This window comes from Miniopterus schreibersii, assembly GCF_964146895.1.
Source record: "Miniopterus schreibersii genome assembly, chromosome: 5".
Taxonomy (NCBI): Eukaryota; Metazoa; Chordata; class Mammalia; order Chiroptera; family Miniopteridae; genus Miniopterus; species Miniopterus schreibersii.
Genome location: NC_138106.1, coordinates 48,710,860 through 48,736,153, shown reverse-complemented (window position 1 = coordinate 48,736,153; position 25,294 = coordinate 48,710,860). Strand labels below are relative to the sequence as shown.

The 25,294-nt window shown below is 44.2% G+C and overlaps 1 protein-coding gene across 3 annotated transcripts in view; it reads right to left on the bottom strand.

The window, feature by feature from the left end:
* Positions 1-377: 377 nt before the first annotated feature.
* ILDR1 (immunoglobulin like domain containing receptor 1) overlaps positions 378-25,294 on the bottom strand; it is a gene marked incomplete at its 3' end in the record, with an annotated part of 35,417 nt that continues 10,500 nt past the window's right edge. Inside the window, exons 2-8 of one of the 3 annotated variants that reach the window (XM_081138722.1) lie at positions 22,365-22,535; positions 20,872-21,021; positions 16,762-16,881; positions 16,339-16,485; positions 10,294-10,425; positions 9,258-10,075; positions 378-2,896 (exon numbers count right to left, since the gene is read on the bottom strand). In XM_081138722.1, the coding sequence (XP_080994848.1) occupies positions 2,855-2,896; positions 9,258-10,075; positions 10,294-10,425; positions 16,339-16,485; positions 16,762-16,881; positions 20,872-21,021; positions 22,365-22,535 (1,580 nt within the window). Of the gene's footprint in view, positions 2,897-9,155; positions 10,076-10,293; positions 10,426-16,338; positions 16,486-16,761; positions 16,882-20,871; positions 21,022-22,364; positions 22,536-25,294 lie in introns of those variants that run through there. The other 2 variants (XM_081138723.1, XM_081138721.1) reach the window with 2 other exon arrangements.

Below are 25,294 nucleotides of genomic sequence, written 5' to 3'. Positions count from 1 at the left end.
ATGAATTGGCATGGATTGAGTTTATCATGTTTAGAGTTCATTCCACTTCTTGGATCTCTGGGTTGATGTCATTCATCAAACTTGGGAAGTTTTCAGCCATTATTTCTTCAAATGCTCATTCATCCCCATTCTTTCTTCTCTACTTTCTAAGATTCCAATGATATGAATGTTGGATATTTTTTAATTGTCCCAGAGGTCCTGAGGCTCTGTTATTTTCTTTTTCTAGTCTATTTTCTCTCTATTGTTCAGATTGGGTGAAATCTATTGTTCTGTCCTCAAGTTCATTAATTCTATCCTCCATCATCTCCGTATTACTATTGAGCCCATCCAGCTAGTTATTTCTATTGTATTTTTCATTCCTATTTCTTTTTCATAACTTCTATTTCTTTTTGGAGATTTTCTATTTTTTTAAATTTGTTTTAAGAAAATTTATCATTATTGTAGCATTTTTATAATGTCGGCCTTAAAATTCTTATCAGATAACTCCAACATTTGATTTATCTTAGTGTTGGCATCAGTTGATTTCAATTTTTATTCAAGTTGTGATTTTCTTGGTTTGTATCTGGACATTTTGTCTATCACGTTAGGACACTCTGGGTCCTACTTAAATATTTTATTTTACCGGGAGTTACTTTACTTAGATTTAGCATATGATTATTAGCCTACTTTTGTACAGCCCAATGGCAGTTTGATTTTCAATGTCTTTGTGGTGTTATTTTGGTCTGTTTGATGTATCCAGTGCTGCTAGAGTTTGCACTGGTCTCTGTTAATGAGTGTGTGGGAGGAATTTTCTCTGGCTGGACTGCCAGGTATTTCTTGGCGAGGGAGGGGTGTGGAGAAATCCTTCTGTTGGTACCCTCCAGCTACACAGGTTTCTCTGAACCAGGGAGGAGTGTCTCAGTTCCATGGAGATAAAGTGGCTTCTGGGACCAGGCTGCTAGCTACAGGGCTGCTAGCTGACAGGTGCTTTTTTCTGTTTCCACCAATCAGCCTAGTGTCTCTGAGCAGGGGAAGAAAGTCTCCAACCCTTGGGAACAAAGACTTTCCTAGCTGGGCCAGCTGCTTTCCCTGGGGTCCCTTTTACTGGTTCCTCCTACCTACCTCAGTTATCTCTCCATGGAAAAAGAGGATTCTCAGGCCCAGCAGGGAAGGTAAATGCATCCCCTTATTTTTGGCAAGGCTCCCAGCTGGTTCCCCTCATCTGAGACTGTCAGAGGGACTCCCACTAGATCCAGGGGGGAAGAATGAGCTACCGGGATACCTTCTATTATTACTAGATGAAAAGTCAGAAAAATGCCAGGTCTGGGTGGCCACCTTCTATTGATTGAGGTACGCAAAATGACCTGCCTCTGTATTGTTCTTCTGGTCCTGGGTTTCCAAACCAGCTTTCCTTCTTTTTAGCACCCTTCAGAGTTTTCCTTTGCTTATTTCTTGTGCCACTTCCAGGAATTATAAAGCTGTGCTTAGCAAGGAGGAGCAGGGAACAAGGTCTATGTCATCTTGCCCTGACCAGAAGTCCCTCACCTACTAAATTTGATGTACTCATTATCCATTACAATTTTAATTTTTTCCTGCTAATTTAGTCCCAGCTACATTATGGAAATAAGAAACCCCAAAGACACCTTTGTCCAAAGCAGGCATTTAACCTATTTTTTCCCCCAACATATAATTAATGAGACGGGGGGGGGGGGGGGGATTGGATATGTCAGCACAATAGGATCTAAATTGAGCTTGGGGCCATATACATAAAGATAGTGATGAGGAGCACACACATATACACACATACACACACACAACACACCTTCTCACAGGCTATCTCCTACTCTTCTCAAGGAAGGTCTCTACATCAAGCACAAATGGATTCATGAAGCCTCCGAAGGAGCTGGGGAAAATAGGAGGGAGTAGCAGAGCTTATTACAGGGAAGGCACAGCCCCCTCCTTCTGGGGCTCTGAGTGGCAAAACCTGCCTGGAAGCTTCTGCTTGTGAAGGCTGAGTAGTGCCAGAAGAAAGGCAGCTCCAGAACTACCCAGGATGGCCTAGCTCTTCTCTGAGCTGCAGTGGAGAAGAAGGCTTAAGTCAAATGCACTGAAGGAGGTATTTATTTGGAGCAGAATCCTCACACCAGTACATTTTATTTCCTTCTTATTTATATACTCTGTTGTTCTCAAGAAACATTTTAAATGATTTTAATGGATACATACCATATACAAAAATATAAATTAGATATAAGCAAAAACATAAAAAGAACGAGGAAAACAAGGGACAGGAGTAAGGCTGGTGCAAAACTGCTTCTCTGATTTTCTACACTCGCAATAAATGGCTCATAAGAGAGAACACTGTTGGACTATTTCCTGTGCCAGCTCTTACTGGGCCCTCAGGAGTACTCGGGACAAGGTACATGGGCAGCAAGGTGGGAGGGACCCTCTAGGTATGCTATAGAGTGAGATAAGTTCCCACGGAAATTACCCTACAGTTACCCCATAGATTTCCTGCTCCTGAAACATGTTTGATTTTTTTCTTAAAGATTCCTGAGTTCTCAGTGTGAGAATGGCCACGGTTCTGAGCAGTGTAACCTAGTTGAGGACTCAGGCTACTAAGTTCTTGAGGAATCACATCTCATTTGGGTCCAGTACAAGTTAGAGACTATCTAAATATTCAGAGTGTGAACCAAGGCTAAAACTAAGTCATTAATTCCTAAACTCTTGTTTTAAAACTCTTCTATTTGATTCTCAGAATCTAAATTTGTTAGATACAGGCTTGCCGTGTCCTTCCCAAGTCACCTGGAAGCGTAGGTGTTGCTGATGACATGCGGGAACTGAGAAGTGGCCACCGAAGTAGTGCTGCGCGCGGTGACTAAATGACCACACTCCTTCCACTATGGGAGCTGTCTCTCTCCTGGGGGACAGAAGAACACAAAAAAATCTAGTCAGCTTTGCTCTGTTATCTATGCATACAAAACACAAGTTGTTTTTTATTCAGGCGCAAATCCTAGGAGAATGGTAGCTGCTGGGAGAGCAGATCTGAATCCAAAAAATATTTCTTACGCAGAAAAAGCATTCAACAAAATCCAGCACCCATTTCTGATAAAAACTCTCAGCAAAGTGGGAATAGAGGGAACATACCTCAACATAATAAAGGCCATATATGACAGACCTACAGCCAACATCATACTTAATGGGCAAAAACTAAAACCATTTCCATTACATACAGGAACAAGACAGGGATGTCTACTTTCACTACTCTTATTCAACATAGTACTGGAAGTCCTAGCCACAGCCATCAGACAGGAAGAAAACATAAAAGGTATCCAAATTGGAAAGGAGGAAGTAAAACTGTCATTATTTGCAGATGAAATGATATTGTACATAGAAAACCCTAAAGACTCAATCAAAGTACTACTAGATTTGATAAACAAATTTGGCAAGGTAGCTGGATACAAAATCAACATCCAGAAATCTATGGCATTCATATACACCAACAATGAACTTTCAGAGAGAGAAACTAAAAAAATAGTATCATTCACCATTGCAACTAAAAAAATAAGATACCTAGGAATAAACTTAACCAAGGATGTAAAAGACCTGTACTCGGAAAACTACGTGACACTGAAAAAAGAAATAGAGGAAGATTTAAATAAGTGGAAGAATATACCATGCTCATGGATTGGAAGAGTTAAGATCATTAAAATGTCCATACTACCCAAAGCAATTTATAAATTCAATGCAATTCCTATTAATATACCAATAGCATATTTCACAGACATAAGACAAATATTTCAAAAATTTATATGGAACCAAAAAAGACCCCGAATAGCTGCAGCCATCTTGAGAAAAAAGAACAGAGTGGGAGGGATCACATTACTGGATTTAAAACTATATTACAAAGCCATTGTAATCAAAACAGCCTGGTATTGGTACAACAACAGGCATATAGATCAATGGAACAGAACAGAGACCCCAGAAACAGACCCACACCATTATGGTCAGTTAATACTTGACAAAGGAGGCAAGAGCATCCAACGGAGTAAAGACAGTCTCTTCCATAAGTGGTGCTGGGAAAAGTGGACAGATACATGCAAAAAAATGAAACTAGACCACCAACTTTCACCATACACAAAAATAAACTCAAAATGGATAAAAGACTTAAATGTAAGTCATGAAACCGTAAAAATCCTGGAAGAAAACATAGGCAATAAAGTCACAGACATCCCACGTAGTGGACTTTTCACTGATACATCTCCTAGGGCAAGAGAAACAAAAGAAAAAATAAACATATGGGACTACATCAAACTAAAAAGCTTCTGCACAGCAAAAGAAAACCGCCTCAAAATACAAAGGAACCCCACGGTCTGGGAAAACATATTTGCCAAGGATGTATCTGATAAGGGGCTAATTTCCAAAGTGTACAAAGAACTCATACTACTCAGCAAGAGGAAGACAAACAACCCAATTAAGAAATGGGCAAAGAATCTAAATAGACACTTCTCCAAAGAGGACAGACAGATGGCCAAGAGACACATGAGAAAATGCTCAGTGTCACTAATCATCAGAGAGATGCAAATTAAAACCAATTAAATCATCAGAGAGATGCAAATTAAAACAATGAGGTATCACTTCACACCTGTCAGAATGGCTGCCATCAACAAATCAACAAATGACATGTGCTGGCGAGGGTGTGGAGAAAGGGGAGCCCTAGTACACTGCTGGTGGGAATGCAGACTGGTGCAACCACTATGGAAAACAGTATGTAGGTTCCTCAAAAAATTAAAAATGGAGCTGCCTTTTGACCCAGTGATTCCACTCCTAGGAATGTATCCTAAGAATCCTGAAACACTAGTCAGAAAGAATATATGTACCCCGATGTTCATAGCAGCACAGTTTACAATAGCTAAGATCTGGAAACAGCCCAAGTGCCCATCAGTAGATGAGTGGATAAAAAAGCTGTGGGACATTTACACCATGGAATACTACGCAGCTGTAAAGAAGAAAAATCTCATACCCTTTGGGACAGTATGGATGGACCTAGAGAAAATTATGCTAAGTGCAATAAGCCAGGCAGAGAAATAAAAACATCACATGATCTTGCTTATATGTGGAATCTAAAGAACTTAATAAACTGATGAACAGAATAGATTCAATGATATGGAAGCATAGATCAGACTGACGAATGTCAGAGGGATGGAGGAGGGTGGGGGGGATGAAGGGGGAGAGATTAACAAAAGAATTTATATGCATATACGCACAACCCAAGGACAAGGACAATGGTGGGGAGAGGGACTGGGGAGGGGGGTGGGATGGGATGGAATGGATCATTGGGGAGAAAAAGGGATATCTGTAGTATTTTAAACAAAAATAAAATAAAATAAAACAAACAAACAAAAAATATTTCTTAATTCTTCATGAAGCCAGTCTCTCCTCCTGGGTTAGGTTTTTCTTCCTTCCTACCTCTCTGGAGCCTCCCCCAAACATCTTTAATTTCTGAAAATTTCTTACAGTTTCATTCAGTCTGCCTTTTGCTGATTTTTACCATCTTCAAACCCCCCTTACATTGGAAAAAAAAAAAGGTACCCTGTTCCATTCATCAGTCTCTCTACCATTCGTTCATGAAGACATGGCCAGCTCTCCTTGTCCTATTTATGTTCTCTGGAACTATTCCTTCTCGGTCCTTGTCTAAAAAGCTTAGCTTCATATTTTAGTATTTCTCTGAAGTTATTTTTCAAAGATCACTAATTACCTCTTCCTGACCGAACCCAGTGGCTTTTCTTCAGACATTACTTCACTTGGTCTTTTGGCTTTTTCAACTTGCTCTATGAGGGCACCCAGCCCCACCAAGCAGAGGAGAAAAGAGTAATACTTTGGCTCTGGTTTACAGTCCTCATATTTCTCTAACTTTGTATTGTAGGGGATTGTTTTATTTAGGTTTTGAATATCTACAGCTGTAGTCCATGAATGTGACCTTTCTTATCTTATTTGAAATGGCAAGATAGAATATCTGTCCTAAAACATATTGTTCAAAATGCTTCATGTATGTATGTATATTCATGTTGCTGCTTTTAGAAATTTTGTGTTTCCATTTTATCAGGAAAGTGAGTTTTAGGCACATGGTTTCTAATAAAAAAGCTATGGGATGAATGCTCTCTGACACAAAGGAAAGCAACAAAATGGGGGAAAAGGAACTTGTCTAGGGCTTGCCGAAGAAAAACCTAGACGTTATCGAGGAATAGACATTTTATTGAAAGGAGAAGATGAAGTATCCTGCTCTAAAAAAAAAAAAAAAATTTTTATTAAGTCAAAGAGTTGAGAAAAAAGAGAAACAACAACAACCCTAGATTCTCTACAGAAAGTTTGAATTTAGCTTGGAGAGGAAGGAATGCAGAAGTTGTCTCTTAGAACAGGTATTTAGAATAAGTATGTACAGGCCAAGCTTGGAACAAACTGGAATGCCTTGAGGAGCCCTTTCTGATAGTACATGATTGGAAAGATATTCAATTTGAAGGAGCCAGAAACACAGGGGCCACTCAGTCTGAAACCACTGGGGTTTAAAGCTTGATGTTACTATTGCTGCTTATTATTTCTGAGGTTGCAGCCTTTGGTGGAGTAAAAAGACCAGCAGGCCTAAAATGAGAAGGTCTCGGTCAGTGTCCTAGTTCTGAATTCAAATGGGAGATTCCACAACAGAACTTCCATTTTCTCTTGGGTATTGGGCAGAGAACAGTTCTTATCTATTTTGCATTCCCATGAGATCATTTACATGGAAGCCCTTGTTTATTGGTATCTACTTGTTAAGCATTATTCTTGAGAGAGAAGATTCCATGTGAGCCAAAAGATTTTTTGATTAATTCATATTGCTCTGAATATTTAACAGTGTTTTTAATAAGAGTTTCATAAAAAAAAAAAAAAAAAAAAGAAGTTATGGTAAAGCTATAACTGCTGAAAGCCTGATATTAGACAATAGTAGTAAATCTTTTCAACTCAAGGAGTAAACTAACTTCACATTACACATAATCAAAGATCACCATCTAGTGGCCCAACTGTATTAGAGCTTCTGAAGTTAGCCGCACACTCCAAAGACTTCAGAGTCTAAGGAGGTGTGTGGAAAGCATCCAGCCCTACCAAGCAGAGAAAAGAGTAATACTTTGGCCCTGGAGACTTTGGCCCCACTAAAGGCATTCAAAATTCAAGTTACACACAAAACACTGTGCCCTTCAGACCAACCAATCTTCCAAATCAAGTTTTAGTTCTGGGCCTCTGGTCACTCAGAATATGAGTGGACAGTGGAATGTGATTAAAGTAAAGTGATAGCTCTTTGGGAGATAAGCTCAGAGACATACAAAACAATGAAGGCTTTTAAAATTATCTTCAGTGAAATCTTTGCCTCTCACCAGCAACTTTACAATCAAAAATACAGTTTGTTTGTGGTAGAATAATTGGTATGTACATCTGGATGATAAAGGAAGCTTTCAGAAAATGGAGACATAAAGTCACCAGAAGACATCATTTCCCCACACAGCATGATTGAAAAGGGCACAGGTCTGAGTCAGAAGACTGTTCAAATTCTGGCTTTACTTCCTATCGGAGGTATGACTTTGGACGTGTTCCTTAATCTCACTGAGCCTCACAGGGCTTTGAAAGGGTTATATGAAATAAGCCTTGAAAAGGGCTTACCCCAGTGTCTGGAACATAATTGGTGTTCCTTTCACCCTTCTCTAACTTACAAGAAACCTCATAATTTAACTTAAAGAGAAGAAAATAAAGACAAGAAGAAACTTAAAAGAAAAAAGGGCTTGGATTTGGGGCCCAAAACTGGCTTTTAAATTGCATTTCTCTGCTAAAATGAAGTTGAGACAGGTTAGTCACTATATAATTAAAGAAACAGTAGTTGTCCCAGCTCTAACTGATTCTGTGTTTTCTTTCAGGATGTAATTTTCTTACTGGTAACATGGAAGAAAGAGTTATATCCACTGTAAAATGAAGACAATAGTACAAATCTCACAGGGTGTTGTAAGGACTACATGAGATGTAGCATAAATATCCATAGCTCAGCATCACTTAGGATACTACTGATCTTCATTATTATGGGTCTTTGGCTCTCTCATGGGACATCTGTAAGAATATGATATGTCATTGATTATTTCAGAAATGCCTGCAGGCCTTCATTACCTTCTTCACAAATCACTCTCTCACCAAAGTTCCTCCCTAGAAAGACCAGCGCTGTGCCTGTTCCTTTGCGCACACCATGCATGTGACTGGTTTTTAAACAAATTACAGCAGAATCTGCATTTCCAAATGAGAGCTGTATCCTTCAAAGTGTGTCAGATACTAATATTCTTGTTCCTATAATATATCCTTCTACTCTAGGAACTTCTCTCCAAGCTGACTACACATCCCTTTACCTCAACAGAACTGAAACAGAAAAAGACTCTGGTCAAATAGAGAAATATATTTTTGTGGATAGCTTCTAAGTTGGCTCTGAAGGCAGTTCATGAATATTTTTTGAGCAATGACAGCCTAACTTTGCAAAGTAACAACATTAAGAGAATACTATCATTTGGGTATATTAATTATAAAATGATTTTTAAAAGTCAGATCTTTTTTAAAAAATGGTCTATATTCACAGGCCCAAGAAGCCTACATCCCTCTTAGCATCCCTTTTAGGTTGGCAAGCTGACTCCCACCCAGTGGCAACTTTGCCTGTTCACTGAATCCTAAAGTACTGACCCATATTTGGTCTTTAAAAAAAATCAGTGATCCTTTCCCAGGAAAAGAAGGGCGGGGGAGAGGCTCAGAGGACCTGATCCTTGAATATGACAGGGTCTTGCACACTAACTTGCTGCACCCAAAGTGGCACATACATCCTCTGTCAGGCCACGTGTTCTAATTTGGGGTATGGAAATATGTTGCTAAGTAAAGCAAAACAGCTGTGACAGGAAGTAAAGCCTTAGCCATTAAGACCAGTGTTCAAGTCCCAGCTCTACTATACTCTTAGTGCTTACTTATTCTGAGCCTCACTTCCTCATCTGTGAAAGGATGAGATAGGCCTTGGTAAGCATACAGCACCTCCTTGCCCTCTGCACTCACTAGGTCCCTTCTAGCTCTATAAGACGTGTCTCACCAAGCCCACAGGGCTAGCTGTGCAAAACAGGGAAGAGGTACCCTCAGCGGTGGCATGTGAGGTGGCCTGTGTCCGCTGCGGCCAAGACTGGCTGAAGGGTCCTTTCTGCCCATGCCCTACCCTCAGCAGGATGCCCCAGGCTCACCGAGCGCCTCTCCACATTCCCTTTTTTCCTGCCATTCTTGCCTGGGATGACATCCAGTGAGCGGTAGCTGGGTGGCTTCTCCTCAGGCCAGTTTGGGGAGTGGGAGCGGCGGCGGTGGGCCCCCCGGCCCCGGGGTTGCCTCTCCTTCTCCTCCTCAGAGCTCCAAGAACTGAGGCCTGAGGGCAGGGGAGGGGAGTAGCTGCGGTGTCTGCGCCTCTGGTGCCTGTGGGCGCTCTCCCGGGGGCTGGGCCTGCGGGGTCTCTCTGGGTAGCGGCTCCTGAGAGGCAGGTGGTTGAACCTCCAGCGGTCTTCGCTGGACGAAGGGACATCGCTGAGGCTGTCCCTGTCTGACCAAGGCATGGGTGACGTGTTCAGCCTGGTGCTGCGGTGCCTTCCACTGCGAAGTTGGTCCAGGTCCCTTCGCTCCAGGGCCCAGAGCTTAGGCTCCCAGTCCTGTAGCTCCCGGTGGAAATCAGAGTGGTGGTGCTGCCTTCTGTCCCCCCTCAGATCCCAGGGTCCAGGAGGAATTGGGGTGAGCCACTGCTGGTGGGAGGAGTTGCTGGTCCTCCGAGAAGACGGCAGGTCTCTCATCAGCGGGGGCAGGCGGATGATTCTGCGTTCCACGACCTCTGAGCCCAGGGAGGACAGCATACTGCGGGGCTGGCCAGACATGGCTTTGAGGTCAGGGGGCAGGGGCTGGGCTGGGTTGAGGTTCCGCAGTTCTTTCTCCAAATACTCTAGGACTCCGTTGGTGATGGGAGGTTGAGTGGTGGTCTGGGTCATTGGCATCTGTGGGAGGCTGGATCGCAGGGACCAATCTGTATAGAAACAAGGAAAAGAACATGCAGAAAAACTGGCCCATAACATGCTCCTCAGAATCGGGGCACCAAAATGCCACATTATTAGCATGCATGCATCCCCTCCCATCCTCATTCATAAAGACACCCACCATACTGGTCAGCAAGGCCCAGAGGCAGCCCGTGCTCCTACGCTTACCCTCTGCCCTTTCCCACCCTAAGTCTCTGGCAAGGTTTACCTCGCTGCAGCAGTTGGTTCATTGGGTAAGATGAAAACTGGGAGCTCCTGTCCGCCCCCCAGTACAGGGGTTTTTCCATCATCTGAGGGCCTAGGGCCTGAGCCTGCTTCATGTAGCGGTGGCGGGCCAGGGCTGCAGGGGAAAAAGGAGAAATGCAGACCCTCAGCCAGGGCAAGGCCCACACCTCCCACTTCACTTGTCTCCACCTAGTGGCCTTGCCAAGAGGCGAGTTTCTCTCCTCTTGCCTGGGAGTAAGAGGTAAGGGACTAGCAAATCAACTGCTTCTCTGGGAAGGCGCTGGGAATAAATTTCCTAGGCAAGACTGTGACTTCCTCACCCTGGGATAGTATACTCTTCAAACTGACTTCCTAATCTCAAAAACATCTCATCACCCTGCCCAAGGTCACCTCTAATATGCAGGGATGTAAACGGGTAATCAGCAGGCAGTAAAATCTCAGGCCACAAGCCAACAAGGTCTTTAGCCACAGGCCAAATACAGAAGGTACACATGCAAAGAGTTTAGAGAAGGCTGTGAGTCAGGGGCGGCCAGGGAAGCTGGGCTGCCTGCTCAGAGTGGAAAAAGAAAAAGAGAAGGAGGTAGGTGCTGAGGTCAATGGGCAGAACTACTGGTAACGAGCGTTTCTAGTTGGTATGCTGGACCTGGTGGCAGAAAACCAGTGGGAGGAAGGCAAGAGAATGCAAAAAGCTGAAGTGGATCCAGTGGACCTTTCGTATTCTTCTCCTCACTTTATTAAGTGTAGGTGTTTTCTCTAGTACGGGGAATCTCTAAGGGGTGGGATGGAGGCAAAGAAGGGAGAAGGGAAATACCATTTCCTTTCAAGGCTAAGAAAATAATATTAAAAAGCGGCACAAGGGATCCAGGGAAATGTCACTCCAGTCCCCTAGGTGCAGCTGGTCTGATATTCATAACCCACAGTGAGTGCGTGTTAAAAACAAAAGCATTTAGTTGTTTTTGTTCATGAGTTTCTATTTTCAAGTAATTTTGATGAGTGCCACGTCTCCCAAAGCCCCTGTCTATACATGCATGTAGGATATGTGCTTGTGTGTTTAAGTGCAGGAAGTACCTGCCTCAGGCCCCCAGCGCACTCTCACCTCCTCCCTGGTTCCCCAAGACCTGTGGCCACCCCTAATGCAACAGGCTCTGCCTGAGGCTTCCTCCTGCCATGGGGGGGGGGGGGGGGGGGGAGGCAGGCCCTCTGGACCCAGCTGCACAGGGTGAGGGATTTGGTGAGGCCAGCAGCTAAGGGGCCCCCTGGACAGCTACCCAATGGCTCCAGTGTGAAACAAACTTCCAGCACAACAGGAAGTGGTTGCAGCAGAGCCCTGCAAAATGTCTGGAGCTCCAGCCCTGATGGTGAGTCACAGCCCAGCCTGGAGAAAATCAGATGCAAACTTATAGCAGCTAGCCCAGCTGTCAAACCTTCAAGCCAACGGACAGCACTCCAGACCCTCCAAAGACCAGTCCACATGCTCAGCATTTTCCTTTCCCCTTTGCTAACAGATGCCTCCCCCAGATCCCTATATATCCCACGATCAGTACACATAATGCCCTGCTTAATACGTGCCACTCTACATAAGCTAACTAGTCCTCAGAGAAATCTTCAGTGTGGAATCTGATGAGGAAGTTGGGCTTTCAGAGGTTATCCCCTCCCAGCCCACAGTCCAACAGCAGGTGACTGGCAGAGACAGTGTGACCCTGTGTCTGACACCCAAGCCTGTACTCTTTCTGCAAACCATCGAGTCCCTACATTCATTTCTGTGAAACAAAAAAACCCTTCCCCAGTGATACCTCCTCACATGATTTCTCTCCAACTCAGCTCCACATCTTTGAAAACCCACTCCAGACTAGTCTCTGCCTCCAAGGTCTAGGGACATCTGATTCCATTGGGAACAACCCTGTACATCCCCTGCCCCTCTAACTGACTCCTGGCTTCCTCCAAATGGTACCATTCCCCCTTTGCCCACTTTCTTCTCCTATTCCCCAAACAGGAAAGAAAGGGAGAGTTAGGCTTATTTCTTGCTCTCCAAATGACTTTTTAAGTTAATGGGACCCCCTGCAAAAATAACTCCCTAGAGATCCTTCCAGATCCTCCATGAGCTCCCTTGTCAGATTTTTACATACTCCAGAGATTCACCTACCTGCTCCCTTCTTAACTGCTATCACCTTTTCCTCAAGGTTCCTTCCTTCCCTGACACACTGGAGCTAATGAGATGAGAATGGGAAACAGCCTCTGAGCTTCTCCCTTGCCATCCTGTCTCTGGAAACAGCCCCATGGGGATGTCTAGACTATCAGGGTTTTCTGCTGCTCACCTAATGGGGAATCAGGCAATAAAATAAGAAACACGGAGAAAGTAACAAAGCTGCAAAAGATGCCTAGAACGTTATCTCTGAACCTCAATGGAGTAAAGTCTGCCCTGGACACCTTTAATGAGCTGGTTAAAAATATAGACTCCTGGATCCCAATCCCCAGAAACTCTCCCTCAGTCTAATGCAAGGCAAGAAAATCTGTGTTTTCAACAAGCTCCCTGATTCTAATGCAGAGAGTCAAATTGGAGTTGACTACTGAGGATCCTCAATGACCTTTGGAGAAATATGACCTTCAGGGATACGTTTCTTTAAACATGGGCTTTGAGGATCCGATGGACTTCAACTGGCATCCCAGCATGTGCCAGCTGTGTGATTTTGAGTTTTCAGAGGGTCTGAGCCGAGTCTCTTCATCTGTGAGAAGAGAATAATACCTATTTCATGAGATTGTTGAGGTTAAATGAGGTAATACTCAAGAAGTGCCTAATGTATGACAGTCGATAGACAGAGGTTCTCATTGTTTTAATAAATTGTTATATGTTGCTTCTTTTGCCTTAGATGTCATAGAAAATGAAAGTACATATTTGGAAACTGAACCACCAAAGGCACATTCATCTTCATTTTTGAAGAAAATCTGGGGCATATTCTTTAAGATGCCTCCTTCCTGACAGAAATGACACTCAGCCCTTCCCCCTCCTCCAGAGACCTGTGCTGCTTGACCTCTGAATCAGCATCATCTGTGGGCATCATCGGTGGTGCCCCTGAAGATCTCCAACTGCACTTGCTCATAACTGTTCACACATTCCTTACCAACCCCTCTCCACCTTTCCAGAACTCATTCTTTGCCTTCTTTTGACCCATGGTCACGCAGTCCTTTCACTTTTTCCCATACTACCAGTCCCGTACAACTTGACTGGCCAGTCATTTCAGTAACATCCTCAGGACCTTTCTAGAATCCCACACCCTTTGAACTCTTACCATCTCAGCTTTAGGGAACCACCAGGACATACTTCCTAGCCCCACACCGCCAGAGCTGGCTGCACTGTCGGGCAACTGACCTCAAAGAGCCCTCGTCCCAACCTGACTTTCCCTGACTGATGATCTGCTGACCTTGCTTCCCACCTCTAGAGCAGCAATTTCAATATACCCCACTTCTCATGTCTTCCCCTCCTCATGAACTTTCAGCGGATGGCATCATCTTTGTTGAGGAAGAGGAACCTGCCCTGGGCAATGAATTAAGAGACCTAGTTCTAGTCCAGGCTCCACCACTAACAAACTGTGTGTACTTGTGAAAAAGTCTCACGAGGCCTCACATCCCTCACCCGGGAGGATGAGGAGGAGCGTGGCATAGAGCAGAGATTCCCAGCGCAGCCTGTGGCCTACTGGAGGGTGTGCCCAGGGGTTCTGTGGGCAGGGGGGCCGGTAAACAATCTAGGGATGAAACTTGCTTCTCCAGTTCTCCCAGAAAAAAAATAAGGTTCAGTTTCACCAACTTTCATCTTTAAGTTCTACTGTGGTTGGTTCTACTAGTGCTAAGTTCTACTAGTGCTAAACAAATTGTCAAGTTACTGAAATGTGGTGTCATTTTCATTTTTCTCCTCTCTGCTCCTCTAGTAACTCTCACTAGAAAGTGGGAGCAGAGGGAGGTTCGCTGTGGTCAGAGAAATTCAAGAACCACTGACATCATTCTTGAAGCTCCCTTCTGTGCCTAGAATTTTGATTTGTTAAATGTGAGCTCCCTAGCTTCCTCCCTTATACTTTAATCACTGCCCATATTATAATGACTTCCTCTCTCTCTTCAGAGGGCAGGCTGCCTTTCCTTTCCTTTCTAAAGGTAGTCATTTCACTGTAAGCCTCGTGTCACTCCCACTGGCTCCATCTCCCCTCAGTGATCACCTTACTTTACTTATTTTCCATAGGCCTTGGTTCTTTGCCTACAAATATGTTCAGGATTATCTTATTCTAAAAACAAAACAAACAAAAAACTGTCACACACACACACACACACCTTTCTCTATCCAAGAGCTTTCCTTAACAACTTCTGCCCCCTCCGGATAACCTCCTCTTGTCACCAAACTTCCCAGGATAGCCTGCCCTAGTGACTCACTTTGGAAGTGACGTCATCTGCTCAAGTCTAGGGACCTTTATTTGCATTTCTTGACTTTACCAGTTCTTCTAAATGAACTCTAACAACTTAGGAGGAACTACTCTCCCCCAGAACTGGTTTATTAGCTGACTGACAGTGGATACATTTATCGTTTATGCTGGGTTTGTCCCCAGTCCTGCCTGTTTTGAGTGTCCCACTGACCTAGGGATTCTCAGAAGGCTCCTTGAGAGGGTTTTTTCTCATCTCTTCCTGCATATTACTACTCAGGTGACAGTGACTTCTCCACGATGTCTCTCCGAGAGGCTCCTTAATGGTAGGGAGCTTCTACTGTGGGAAATTCAGGCTCTATCAGTGAGATGAACATGGATTCAACACTGCACTACCACTGCAACTTACTAGTTGTGTGATTTCTCTGACCTTCAGTCTCCTCATCTGTTAAACAGGGATGATTCCTGCCTTCTAGGGTTGTGAAGATTCAATGGGGAAATATATGCAAAGGGCCTACACAGAGCAAACATCCAATAAAAGTTAGTTCTCTTTTCCTGTAAGACAGCAACCTCGGAACACAGGCCTGAAACCAGACTCAGACCGCTGACCTTCTCAACATTGTAGATTAGGTTTTGTTTCCATTTTAAGGAACAATTCCTTATTTTTCCCTTTAAAAAAATTCCCTTTCAAATGAACCAAAATGATAAGTGTGGTTATCTCTGGGTGCTAAGATTAGTCTTTACATACTCTAGAATTTCTCAAATTTTCTCAAATGTAATACTTTACTTATATCAGGAAAAGGAAATGTTATTTTAAAAACACAAATACCACTTCCATTTAAAGAATATGATTCCATTCCAACCATTTACTAAGAAAAGATCATTGTTGAATAATTTATTATTCTTTTACCTTCACCATGCATTCTACAGCCAAACTGTTTAGGGCATGTCATAATTCTGTTTTAAAAAGTCAAATGTCAGCCCAAAGAAAGATCACAGTAAGAGCAAGATATTCTGCTCCCTTTTCCTTTCCTTTAACACAGAGATTCTCAAAGTGTGGCCCCCAGACCAGCAGCATCATATCATCTGGGAACTTTTGAGAAATGCAAATTCTCAGGCCCACCCCAGACCAATTAAATCAGAAACTCTGGAGGTGGGGCCAACAATTAAGCCTTAACAAGCCCTCTAGGTAATTCTTAAGTTTGAGGATCACTGCTCTAACACCTCTTTCCTCTGATCTGCTTTTCAAGTCCTCTCTAAGGAGTGGCCTCCTCTCTCACTGCTGCATTTAAACCAGTCCCTCCAGCCAGCTCATGTTAAGCAAGGTCAGTGCTAGGAGCAAACAGCAGAGCACAGGCATATCAGAGCCACTGAGGAAATGCCATCAGTAGGCAGAGCCATTTGAAGAAGGTCTTAGGCAGGCTAGAATGAGGACAGGAGAAGTCTCTCACTCAACTGCATAGCTTGCCCAAGGATAATTTTCTGGGCTGAGGCCAAAGATCCCCAAGCCTATGATGGAAGAAGGTCATGGAGGAGAACCTGGAAGAGCTAAAGGTTTTGAAGCTGATCTGTCTGGGGCACCAGACCCAGCAGCACCCCATCCTACTGTGTGTCCATCCTCTCACCTTCCTCAGGGCAGCAGCAACGGGCGGGACAGCATGGGCATCGGACGTAGCAGCAGCAATACTGGGGACAGCACTGGCACCAGCACACACCAATCAGCAGGAGCAGGAGGAGGGCTCCCAGGATGATGAAGATCACCGTCAGCCAGTCTGCAGGGGAAAAGCCAAGCAGGGGTCAAACTAAGTACACAGGGGCAGCTCCAACATTCTAGAGGTCTAATAATTACAGCTCTTGACCTACAGGTGAAGGTTGAGCAATATACTGCAGAAAAAAAAAAAGTTTAGCTTTGGTAAGGGAACTTCAGAGACTGGCAATCCAAAAACAATAACCTGGGCTTGCTTGTTTTTGGTTTTTTTTTGCTTTTTTTATGTATGAAAAAACTGTCATGGTGGGGAGGACACATAGAAAGCTCCCATAGCACTTACGTAGGACAATGAGCTTCACCTCCTTATCTGGGTCACCTGATGTGTCCCCTGGAGCCTCGATGGTGCAATAATACACTCCATGGTCCCACCACATCACTTCATTAATCACAAGATCTGCTCCTGCAAGAAAGGAGGGAGAAAGTGCCACTGATTAAAGGAGAGGGAAATGCTTTCTAACCTATCGTAGCTTCAAGACCCTAGCATTGTCCTTCCACATCCTAAGTGGGCCCCTCGTAGTTCAGAGAAAGGCCTCAACTCCTTCTTTTGAGACCCTCCCCTTTCTCCAAACAGGATAATGGTGGTAGAACTGATCGTTCATCGAGCCCTATGAGGTACCTTGAAAGGACTTTGTATACATCACCTCATTTAATTCCTACCACAACTCTCCAAGTGGGTGAGGTAGAGGTTACCACTTGTCTCCCAGTGTATATTATCCTTTCTCTCATGGTCATAGAATTTTTGGTCATGTATGTGGCCATCCAGAATGAAGTCAACATTTCCCATTCTCTCTTACAGATGGACATGGACATGTGACTCAGTTCTGGTGGATACAATGTAAGCAGAAGTGTTACATGATGATTCTCAAGAACTTTCATAAAAACAGTCTGGGCCCTGGCCAGTAGCTCAGTGGTTAAAGCGTCGGCCCACAGACCGAAGGGATGTGGGTTCGATTCCCGGTCAAGGGCATGTACCTGGGCTGCAGGTTTGATCTCTGGCCCCAGTCAGGGTGCATGCAGGAGGCAACCAATTGATGTGTCATTTGTACATCAGTTCTCTCTGTGTCCCTCTCTCTCCCCTGCTTCCACTCTCTCCAAAAAAAAAAAAAAAAATCAATGGAAAAAATATCCTCAGGTGAGAATTAACTAAATAAAAAACAGTCTGGGAACACCTTTACCCATTTGCTCTTCATTTCTTTTTTTTAATCCTCACCTGAGGATATGTTTTGTTTTTTCTGTTCTTTTTTATTGATTCTAGAGAGGACGGGAGAGGGAGGGAGAGAGAGAAGCTCTGATGTGAGAGAGAAACATAGATCAGTTGCCTCCTGCGCACTCCCCGACCAGGACTGAACCTGCACCCTGGGCATGAGACCTGACTGGGAATGAAATTTGCAACCCTTCAGTGCATGGGACAATGCTCTAACCACTGAGAAACATCAGTGAGGGTTGTTCTTCATTTATTCTTCTACTGTTATCTGGAAAGCAAATATGATGGTTGCCATCATGGACCATGAGAAAGATGCTATTCTTAGTGAGTTGGAAGGAGCTTGGGTCCCTGAGGACTTAATGGAAGAGAGCCACACTACACTAGTTCTGGACTGTCTACTTTCAAATTTATACATGAGAAGAAATAAACTTTATTGTTTAAGTCACTAACGTTTTGGGCTTCTGCGTACTCGCAAAAGTAATCCTAATACAGTGGGTATGATTATTAGCTGCATTTCAGATAAGAAAACCGAGAGGCTTAGCAGGGGTAGGTTCAAACTCACCTGTCCCTCCTTCACCACTGGTGCTCTTAACCACTAAGCTCTAACATCCTCTCTGAACTAGGGAAAAACACCACAGCCTGGATCCCTTGCCAGCTGTGAACAGGTACCTCTGGATCTTGAAGGGATAGGTTATGAGATGAACCTGAATAATCAGGGGTGAAATGCCAATATTTTAAGAGTAAATGTTACTTAAAAAAAAAAAAGAATTTTAGTTCTCGTGAGCACCAAGGGCTGTGCTACTACACTAAGATAGATGAATGGTATGTTCAAGATTAGCAAATGCAACACATACTCTCTAAAGACCTTTTGTGGGTCCAGCACTATGTCAGATACTGTGGATGATCTCAAGAGGAAATGTGGGAGATCTGAAGAGAAATAAGACACACCTCTGTCCTAAAAGTGCTTAAAGTTCAGTCAGAGGCATCAGGGCAGCCTCCAGGTCCTCACTATTTTAGCCACAGTGAGTGCCAGGGGACATCTTCAAATTCTTAAAGACATTAGCATTACAGACTTGCTCCTGCTTAGTTGATAGTCATATCTGCAATTCTTTCTTTTTAAAAAAATTTTTTTAAAGGATAGTTGGCATACAAAATTGTATTAGTTTCAGGTATATGACATAGTGAGTCAACATTTATACACCATATGAAGTGATCACCACAATAGTCTAATAACCATCTGTATATCTGCAATTCTTTATTATTTGTTTCTCAAGAAATATTTTTTGAGGAAATGAAACAAAAATGTGAGGTCAAACAACACTGGAGCTAACTTTGACTTCTGTTTCCTCCTCTTTTTATGTCAATCCCTATGATTTTTTTCCTACCCGTGATTTTCCAAACCCACTACCTTTCCTAGAAACAAGCTTACTACAGACTTTGAAGAGTGGTGAAAAGGCTTTGGGGAAATTCTCCCTTAAAGATTAATGTGTATTATAAATCTGCCCCAATTTTTTTTTATTAAAGACAAAGATTATTTTAGGGCTGTCAGAGTAATGAGGGCTTTCAAATATGTTAACATTTCAAATGATCCAAGAACTGTTTTGACAGGGTCATATCTAATGATGCAGACATGGGCATGAAAGTATCAGAAAACAAGGGCTCCAGATGTCACAAGCCCAGAGGTCGAAATAAAAACCAAAGGGAAATACCACTTTCCCATGGGAGTAACACAGAGCAGAGTCTGATCCAAAGAGGCTGGTTGGAAGTAGGGGTAGCAACAGCGCTGCTCAAAATTAGAAAAAAAGACAGAAAAGCAGGGACTATCACCTATGGGAACTTTCAACCTTCAAAAATTATAGGAAACTTAATTAAAGAAACTTTACACTTTGGAGTCATATCAGAGCTAATTCTGTAGGCTCTGGAGAAAGTGGAACCACCCTGAATCTTGGAGAATGCCCCTGAAGACTGGAAAAGAAAGGCAGATGTACCTTAAGGCCCAGAGTTCAAACACTGCTTGGGGAGATCAGAGATTGAATGTAAAAGGATCAGAGGTAAGTATTATAGCCAAAGTACTAGAAGCAGAGTTGGAAGCAATTGTTGAACTGGCTCCCTTTTAATGATCTACCTTTAAATGGTCATAGAATATTAACGGATTTTTTTCACATTGTTGCTATGGGTATCCTGGGTGGCCCGCTTGAACATACTCCCCTACCCTTTTATTCTTTCGAACTAGCAAATGTTTATTTATCACAGCACACAAAGCTCATTGAAATAAACTCTGGATTTTGTGCCAATAACCCATCACACTAATCCTGGATTACAAGATAGGGATGTGGGGGTGCTAACCCATCCACCCAAAAGTATGCCGAGTGATCGTAACTAAAGTTCACTGCACACTTTCTGATTGCTAAGTGCTTTCTACATATCACCTCACTTAATCCTGACAACTCCCCAGGTACTGTGGTAAGTTTCACATTCTAGAAACTGAGGCAAAAAAGTTGAAGGGACTTGCCCAAGTTCACGTACCCTGTAAGTGCAGGACGGGGACTCACACCTGAGTCTAATCACCACAAAGAACAGATATGCTTTAAACATAGTTCTCAGATATCACATTTGACACTCCCTTTAGTGTGGGGAGACAGACCATTACGCCCATCTTTCAGATGAGGCAGCTAGAGAAAACAACTGTCACGGGTCACTGAGCCAGCAAGTGGAAGTAATGGGATACTCAGCCAGGTGTTTTGAATTCTAAGCCCAATGGTCTTTGCTGTACCAATGATGGGTGCTGGTCTCAAGGTGGCCATCTACGTGGGAGGCTCTATTTCCTTAGGTATATGTAACAGGCGTGGCCAGAGGGAAACTCAGGAGCCTGGGGTTCCAGCAGGCCCTGAGAGCAGTTCATGGAAGGGATCAAAGAAGCCCGATCCACAACTTAGCCCTGAATCTCTGGGAAACAAAGGAAACCATCCCCTCCTAGACCTTTAGGCAAAGCTCATCCAGAGACCAACTTCCAGGGAAGTGACTTCAGATGACGTGGAACATTCTGTGTATCTGGCATTTTCCTCAAACAATGGCAGAGACCAAGCAGACCATCAGGCAGCAGAGAAAAAGGGAAATCCCCACAATGACTCAGCCTGGTGCCTGCACTTCTGCACCTTCAGCCCCTGCCGCCGCCCCCACACTCACGGTTCTGGATGGTGATCTTGCGCTGCCGGTAATCCGCCCCCAGTACAGGCTCATTCTGCCCCCGCCTCTGGGCCACGATGCGGACCTCTCTCTGGCTATCGTTGCAGTCATTGGAAGGGTCCTGGCCCAGGGATAAAGCTGCCTGGTACGCTGAGGAAAGAAGACACACCCAAGTCACACAGCAGTGGGGAATTCCCAGCAAGAAAGGTGCCCTTACTGTGAACTTCTGCATCCCCAGGGCACGTCGCTAACATGAAGATTCTGATTCTGTAGGTCTGGGGTGAGCAGCAGAGATTCTGCATTTCTAATGAGCTCCCAAGGGATACCAATGAACTACTCTTGCAGCCATGAGACTCCAGACCCCCTCACCCCCCATAGGCTATCATTTCCAAATCCTGGCTGCATCCCCCATCTCAACTTCTCTTATTTTCAGTCGCCCCAGACTCTGCTCCCATAGGGCTCATTCACCTGCCCTTAAAATACAAAGTTTGAGAGCTGTTAAATCTTCTGGGGGTAAGAGATGCTACTGCCCGAGTGTCTCCTACCTCCCCAGTTAAGCCAGGCATTTTAAGAGTAACCCCCAGGAAACAATACCTCAATTTAGAGGGAGGGGTCTTTTGGGGACAACATCAGGCTCTGTGGGTGACTCAGTTAGGTTTGGGGGTTCATATTATATTAGTAAAACTAAAAGAGGTAAAGCAGATGCCTCCCCCTCCTTTCCTCATCTCAGGAAGCTCACTTCCTTCCTACAAACAGGGTGTCTGCATCTGTTCAAAAATTCTACAAAGTTAACGGTCCTGGGCTGACACTGGGTATCTGGGTTCCTTTGTCCCTTGAGAGAGGCAAAGGTGGGCAGCTAGGAAGAGCTTTGGTTCCAGAGAGCAGAACTGACATGAGTGGGGCAATTGTTACTTAAGAGGCAGGATTTGGTTAAACATAGAGGGAGCTGTGCATCTCAGAGATGTCAAACAAGTGTGCTCCCTGGGGGCCATGAGCTCTGCATCAGTGGCTGTTTAGTCAGCAGGGGAGTGACTGTCCACTAGGAAGGCTGGCCGTAGAATCGAACAGGGCAGTGGCCAAAAGGTTCACAAATGACCATTCCTCATGCATCCTGGGGAGTGCAGGAGTCTTCTCGTCAGCATTCTAAGGGTGGGGGTGAAGAGCAGCAGACCCGCACCCTCATTTCAGTGCCCTCGCATGGACTGGGAGGCAGAACTTCCTCTGCCTTTTCCTTAATGTCTGAGCTTCCTTGAATCTTTTTAGAACAAAGTGGGACATACATTTTAAAATAAATAAAATAGTATGTGACCTTCAATAAGTTACTTCATCTGCCTGGGATCAGCTTGTGTATCTATAAAATGAGGGGACTGGATTAAGTGCTCTTTGTGGCTTCTTCCCACTTATGAGGATTTGTGATCTTTAATGATTCCTACCCCCTAATGGCAATTCTTCGCAAAGCAGCCTGGGCAGAGCCAGAAGGGGAGGGCACTCACACGCAGAGTAGTAGTCAAAGATGGGGTCCTTGCAGAAGGACTTGAAGCGCCAGGTCACTACCACGTCCTGGAGCTGGGCGGAGGTGGTGTAGTCACATTTGAGGATGACAGAGGCAAACAGGGTGACATAGCGCTCTGTGTGCTGGACCGTCACCAACAAGGACAGGCACCCTGAAGCCAAGAGCAGGAGACAATGCTGAAGGCAGACCAGATCTCTGGGAGACGACCTACTTCGGTTTGTGGGTAATAAAAGCAATGCAAATGAACCACCACACTGCCTGACTGGTTGGGAGCCCACAGATGAAGTCTGAGTTCTTACTTGGCCTGTGTAAAATGTGGGGTGGATACTGCACAGACAATGGGGTAGAGAGTGGAGAAAAAGATGAAGGACAACTCCCAAGGAGCTCACAGTCCATCAACAGTGATAACACATGCAACAACAATAAAGAAATCATATTAAAATGAGGCCATATTTGTACTGAAGTGAACTTAGTAGGATATGTTTTTTCACACAATCATATTAAAATGAGGCCATATTTGTACCGGAGTGAACTTACTAAGATATATTTTTGCACACCACTTTCTTTTAAAAATGTTTTCCCATTTCCCTAATGATAAATTTCAACCTGTACAACAAGGCCTATAAGGCTAGTCAGGTCTGTCTTCCGCCTTTCTCTCCTGCCTCATCTCCCTTCACGCCCTACCTTACACTCAGAGCTTTGGCCACTCTGCACTTGCATCAGTCCTTTCCATGCTGGATCGCCATCTTCACCAGGTCTTCCTACACGTGGATCTCCCGGCTGGAGCACACTTCTGTATCACTGACCACCATTCCACTCCCTGCACTAGACTAAGTTCTGCTTATTCCTTAGGTCTTCAGCTGCACCCTCCCCTCCTCAAGAAGCCTTCCTCAGTGCAAATATGGCAGAGGGGCCTCCCTCTGTTTCCCCCAAGTGCCTCATCTCATCCTAAAGAGCAATTTTTCATGCTTCTTGGTGATGGCCTGTTTACTGTAGACTCTAAGAAGGTCAATTGGGTTTGTCTCTAACTCACTGTTCAAGCACAAGCCCCTCGTGTTGTGCCTGTCACCTCCTTGGCAACCAACAGATGTTCGTTGAATAAATGATGGAATTAATGACCAAAAATACACTAACCAGTGGATACTGGCAGCACAGGTCAACGTAAGCATAGAGCAAATGAAACAAAAATTATCAGACTGTGACAAATTTTATCAAGAAAGACTTGAAGGAATTACAAGTTTTTCTTTTTTCTTTTTAAAAACTCCCTCCTCTTACCTTCCAAATACACAGACATACTCCAGGTCTGCCTCGATGAGGAACCAGGTGGCACAGGAATGTCAGGTAGGTCTTTGGCACAGAGGGCCACACATAATTGGCAATCTTGTAATGTTCCTATGTCAATATGGTTTCTAGGCAGATTATAGGGGATCTTCTCCTGGGAAGCGTAGTATAGAGCAGGAGTATTCAAACTTGAGCATACGCCACGAGGAAGACCTGTGACAGCTCAGAGCCATGTCAGCAGGAGTTTCTGATTCAGTAGGACTTGGGTGGGGCCCAAGGACTTATCTTTCTAATAAATTTCCAGGAGATGCTGATGCTACTGCTCTGAGCACCATACTTTGAGAAACACTGATATAGACTAGATTTAAAAAAACACACAAAAAACCTAGGCTTTGGACTCAGATATGACTTGGTTCAAATCAAACTTTACTACCTACTTAGACATTGGACAAGTTATTTACCCTCACTGAGTTTGTGTTCCCTCAGCTACAAGTGGAGATTATAATAGTGCTAACCTCATCAGGTCCTTGCAAGAATTCAATGACATAATCCACATCCAGCGCTTGGCACCGTGCCTGGCACATACCCTGCTATGTCAGTGTCAGTGTATGACTCTCTCTCCCTCTTTCTCCTTATTACAAGAGCCAAGGAGAAAGGGGTTCAAGCTGGAGTTCTCAGGTGGAGCTGCCTTTATTTTGACTGAATTACTCTCGACACCCATTACAGAGCAGCTGGGTGGGCTGTCTCAATGGCCAATGCCATTGGTTCTGGGTCCTGCCTCACTTTCTGGACACAGCCTACATAAGATAGCCTGTTGAGGCTTATGATGGGCACCTGCACCCACTTTTCTCACTTTTCTCATGTCCATGAAGAGACAGCAGAATGCTGCTCAGGACAGGCTCTGGTCCCCAGAAATGACCTGAGCCATCTCCCAAGTTGGGCTGTCAATGAGGATGTGCCTGTGACAGCCGAGCAGGGGACAGGGTCTGCACAAGTGCAGGGGAGACCTGTGGTGGGGAAAACATCAGGAAGGAAGAGATTTAAGCTAGACTCTAAGACTCACATAGGACAAAGACAACACATGAGAAATAGAGGGCAGCGGAACTCGTTATTTCAGGATGGGAGATGAGCAACTGGCCTTAGCAGGAAGGGGCAGTTACTTGGGGAACCTGAAGGGAACCAACCTAGCTGGGACCTGTGGCTTCATGGGAGACAGAGGGGATAAATAAGGTGGTGCTGGTATTGGTGACCCAGAGGTAGGGAGATGGAGTGGTGTCTATATCACACTCCAATGTCTATTTCTAGTTAATAGATAATCACTGAAGGCTTTTCTGAAGAAGAGTAATATGGTGACAGTGGTGTTTTTAGGAAAATGGATGACTTCCTTATTCAGCTGTGAATGCAAAAAGAACATCATTTTGAAAACAAGCCTTCAGTAGTTTGGGGGAAAATAGCTGCTGTCTCTACCAGCTGTAGGATTCCTGGAAATCAACACAATCAGAACAGAAGAGCCATGACCAGCATCTCAAGCCTAACATGGATTCTATGGTAATCTGCCTTTTTGTTTTTGCTTCTCCAGCCTCACTTTGCGTTTTTCCCAGAGCTGACCTGAAATAGACCTTGGAGCTT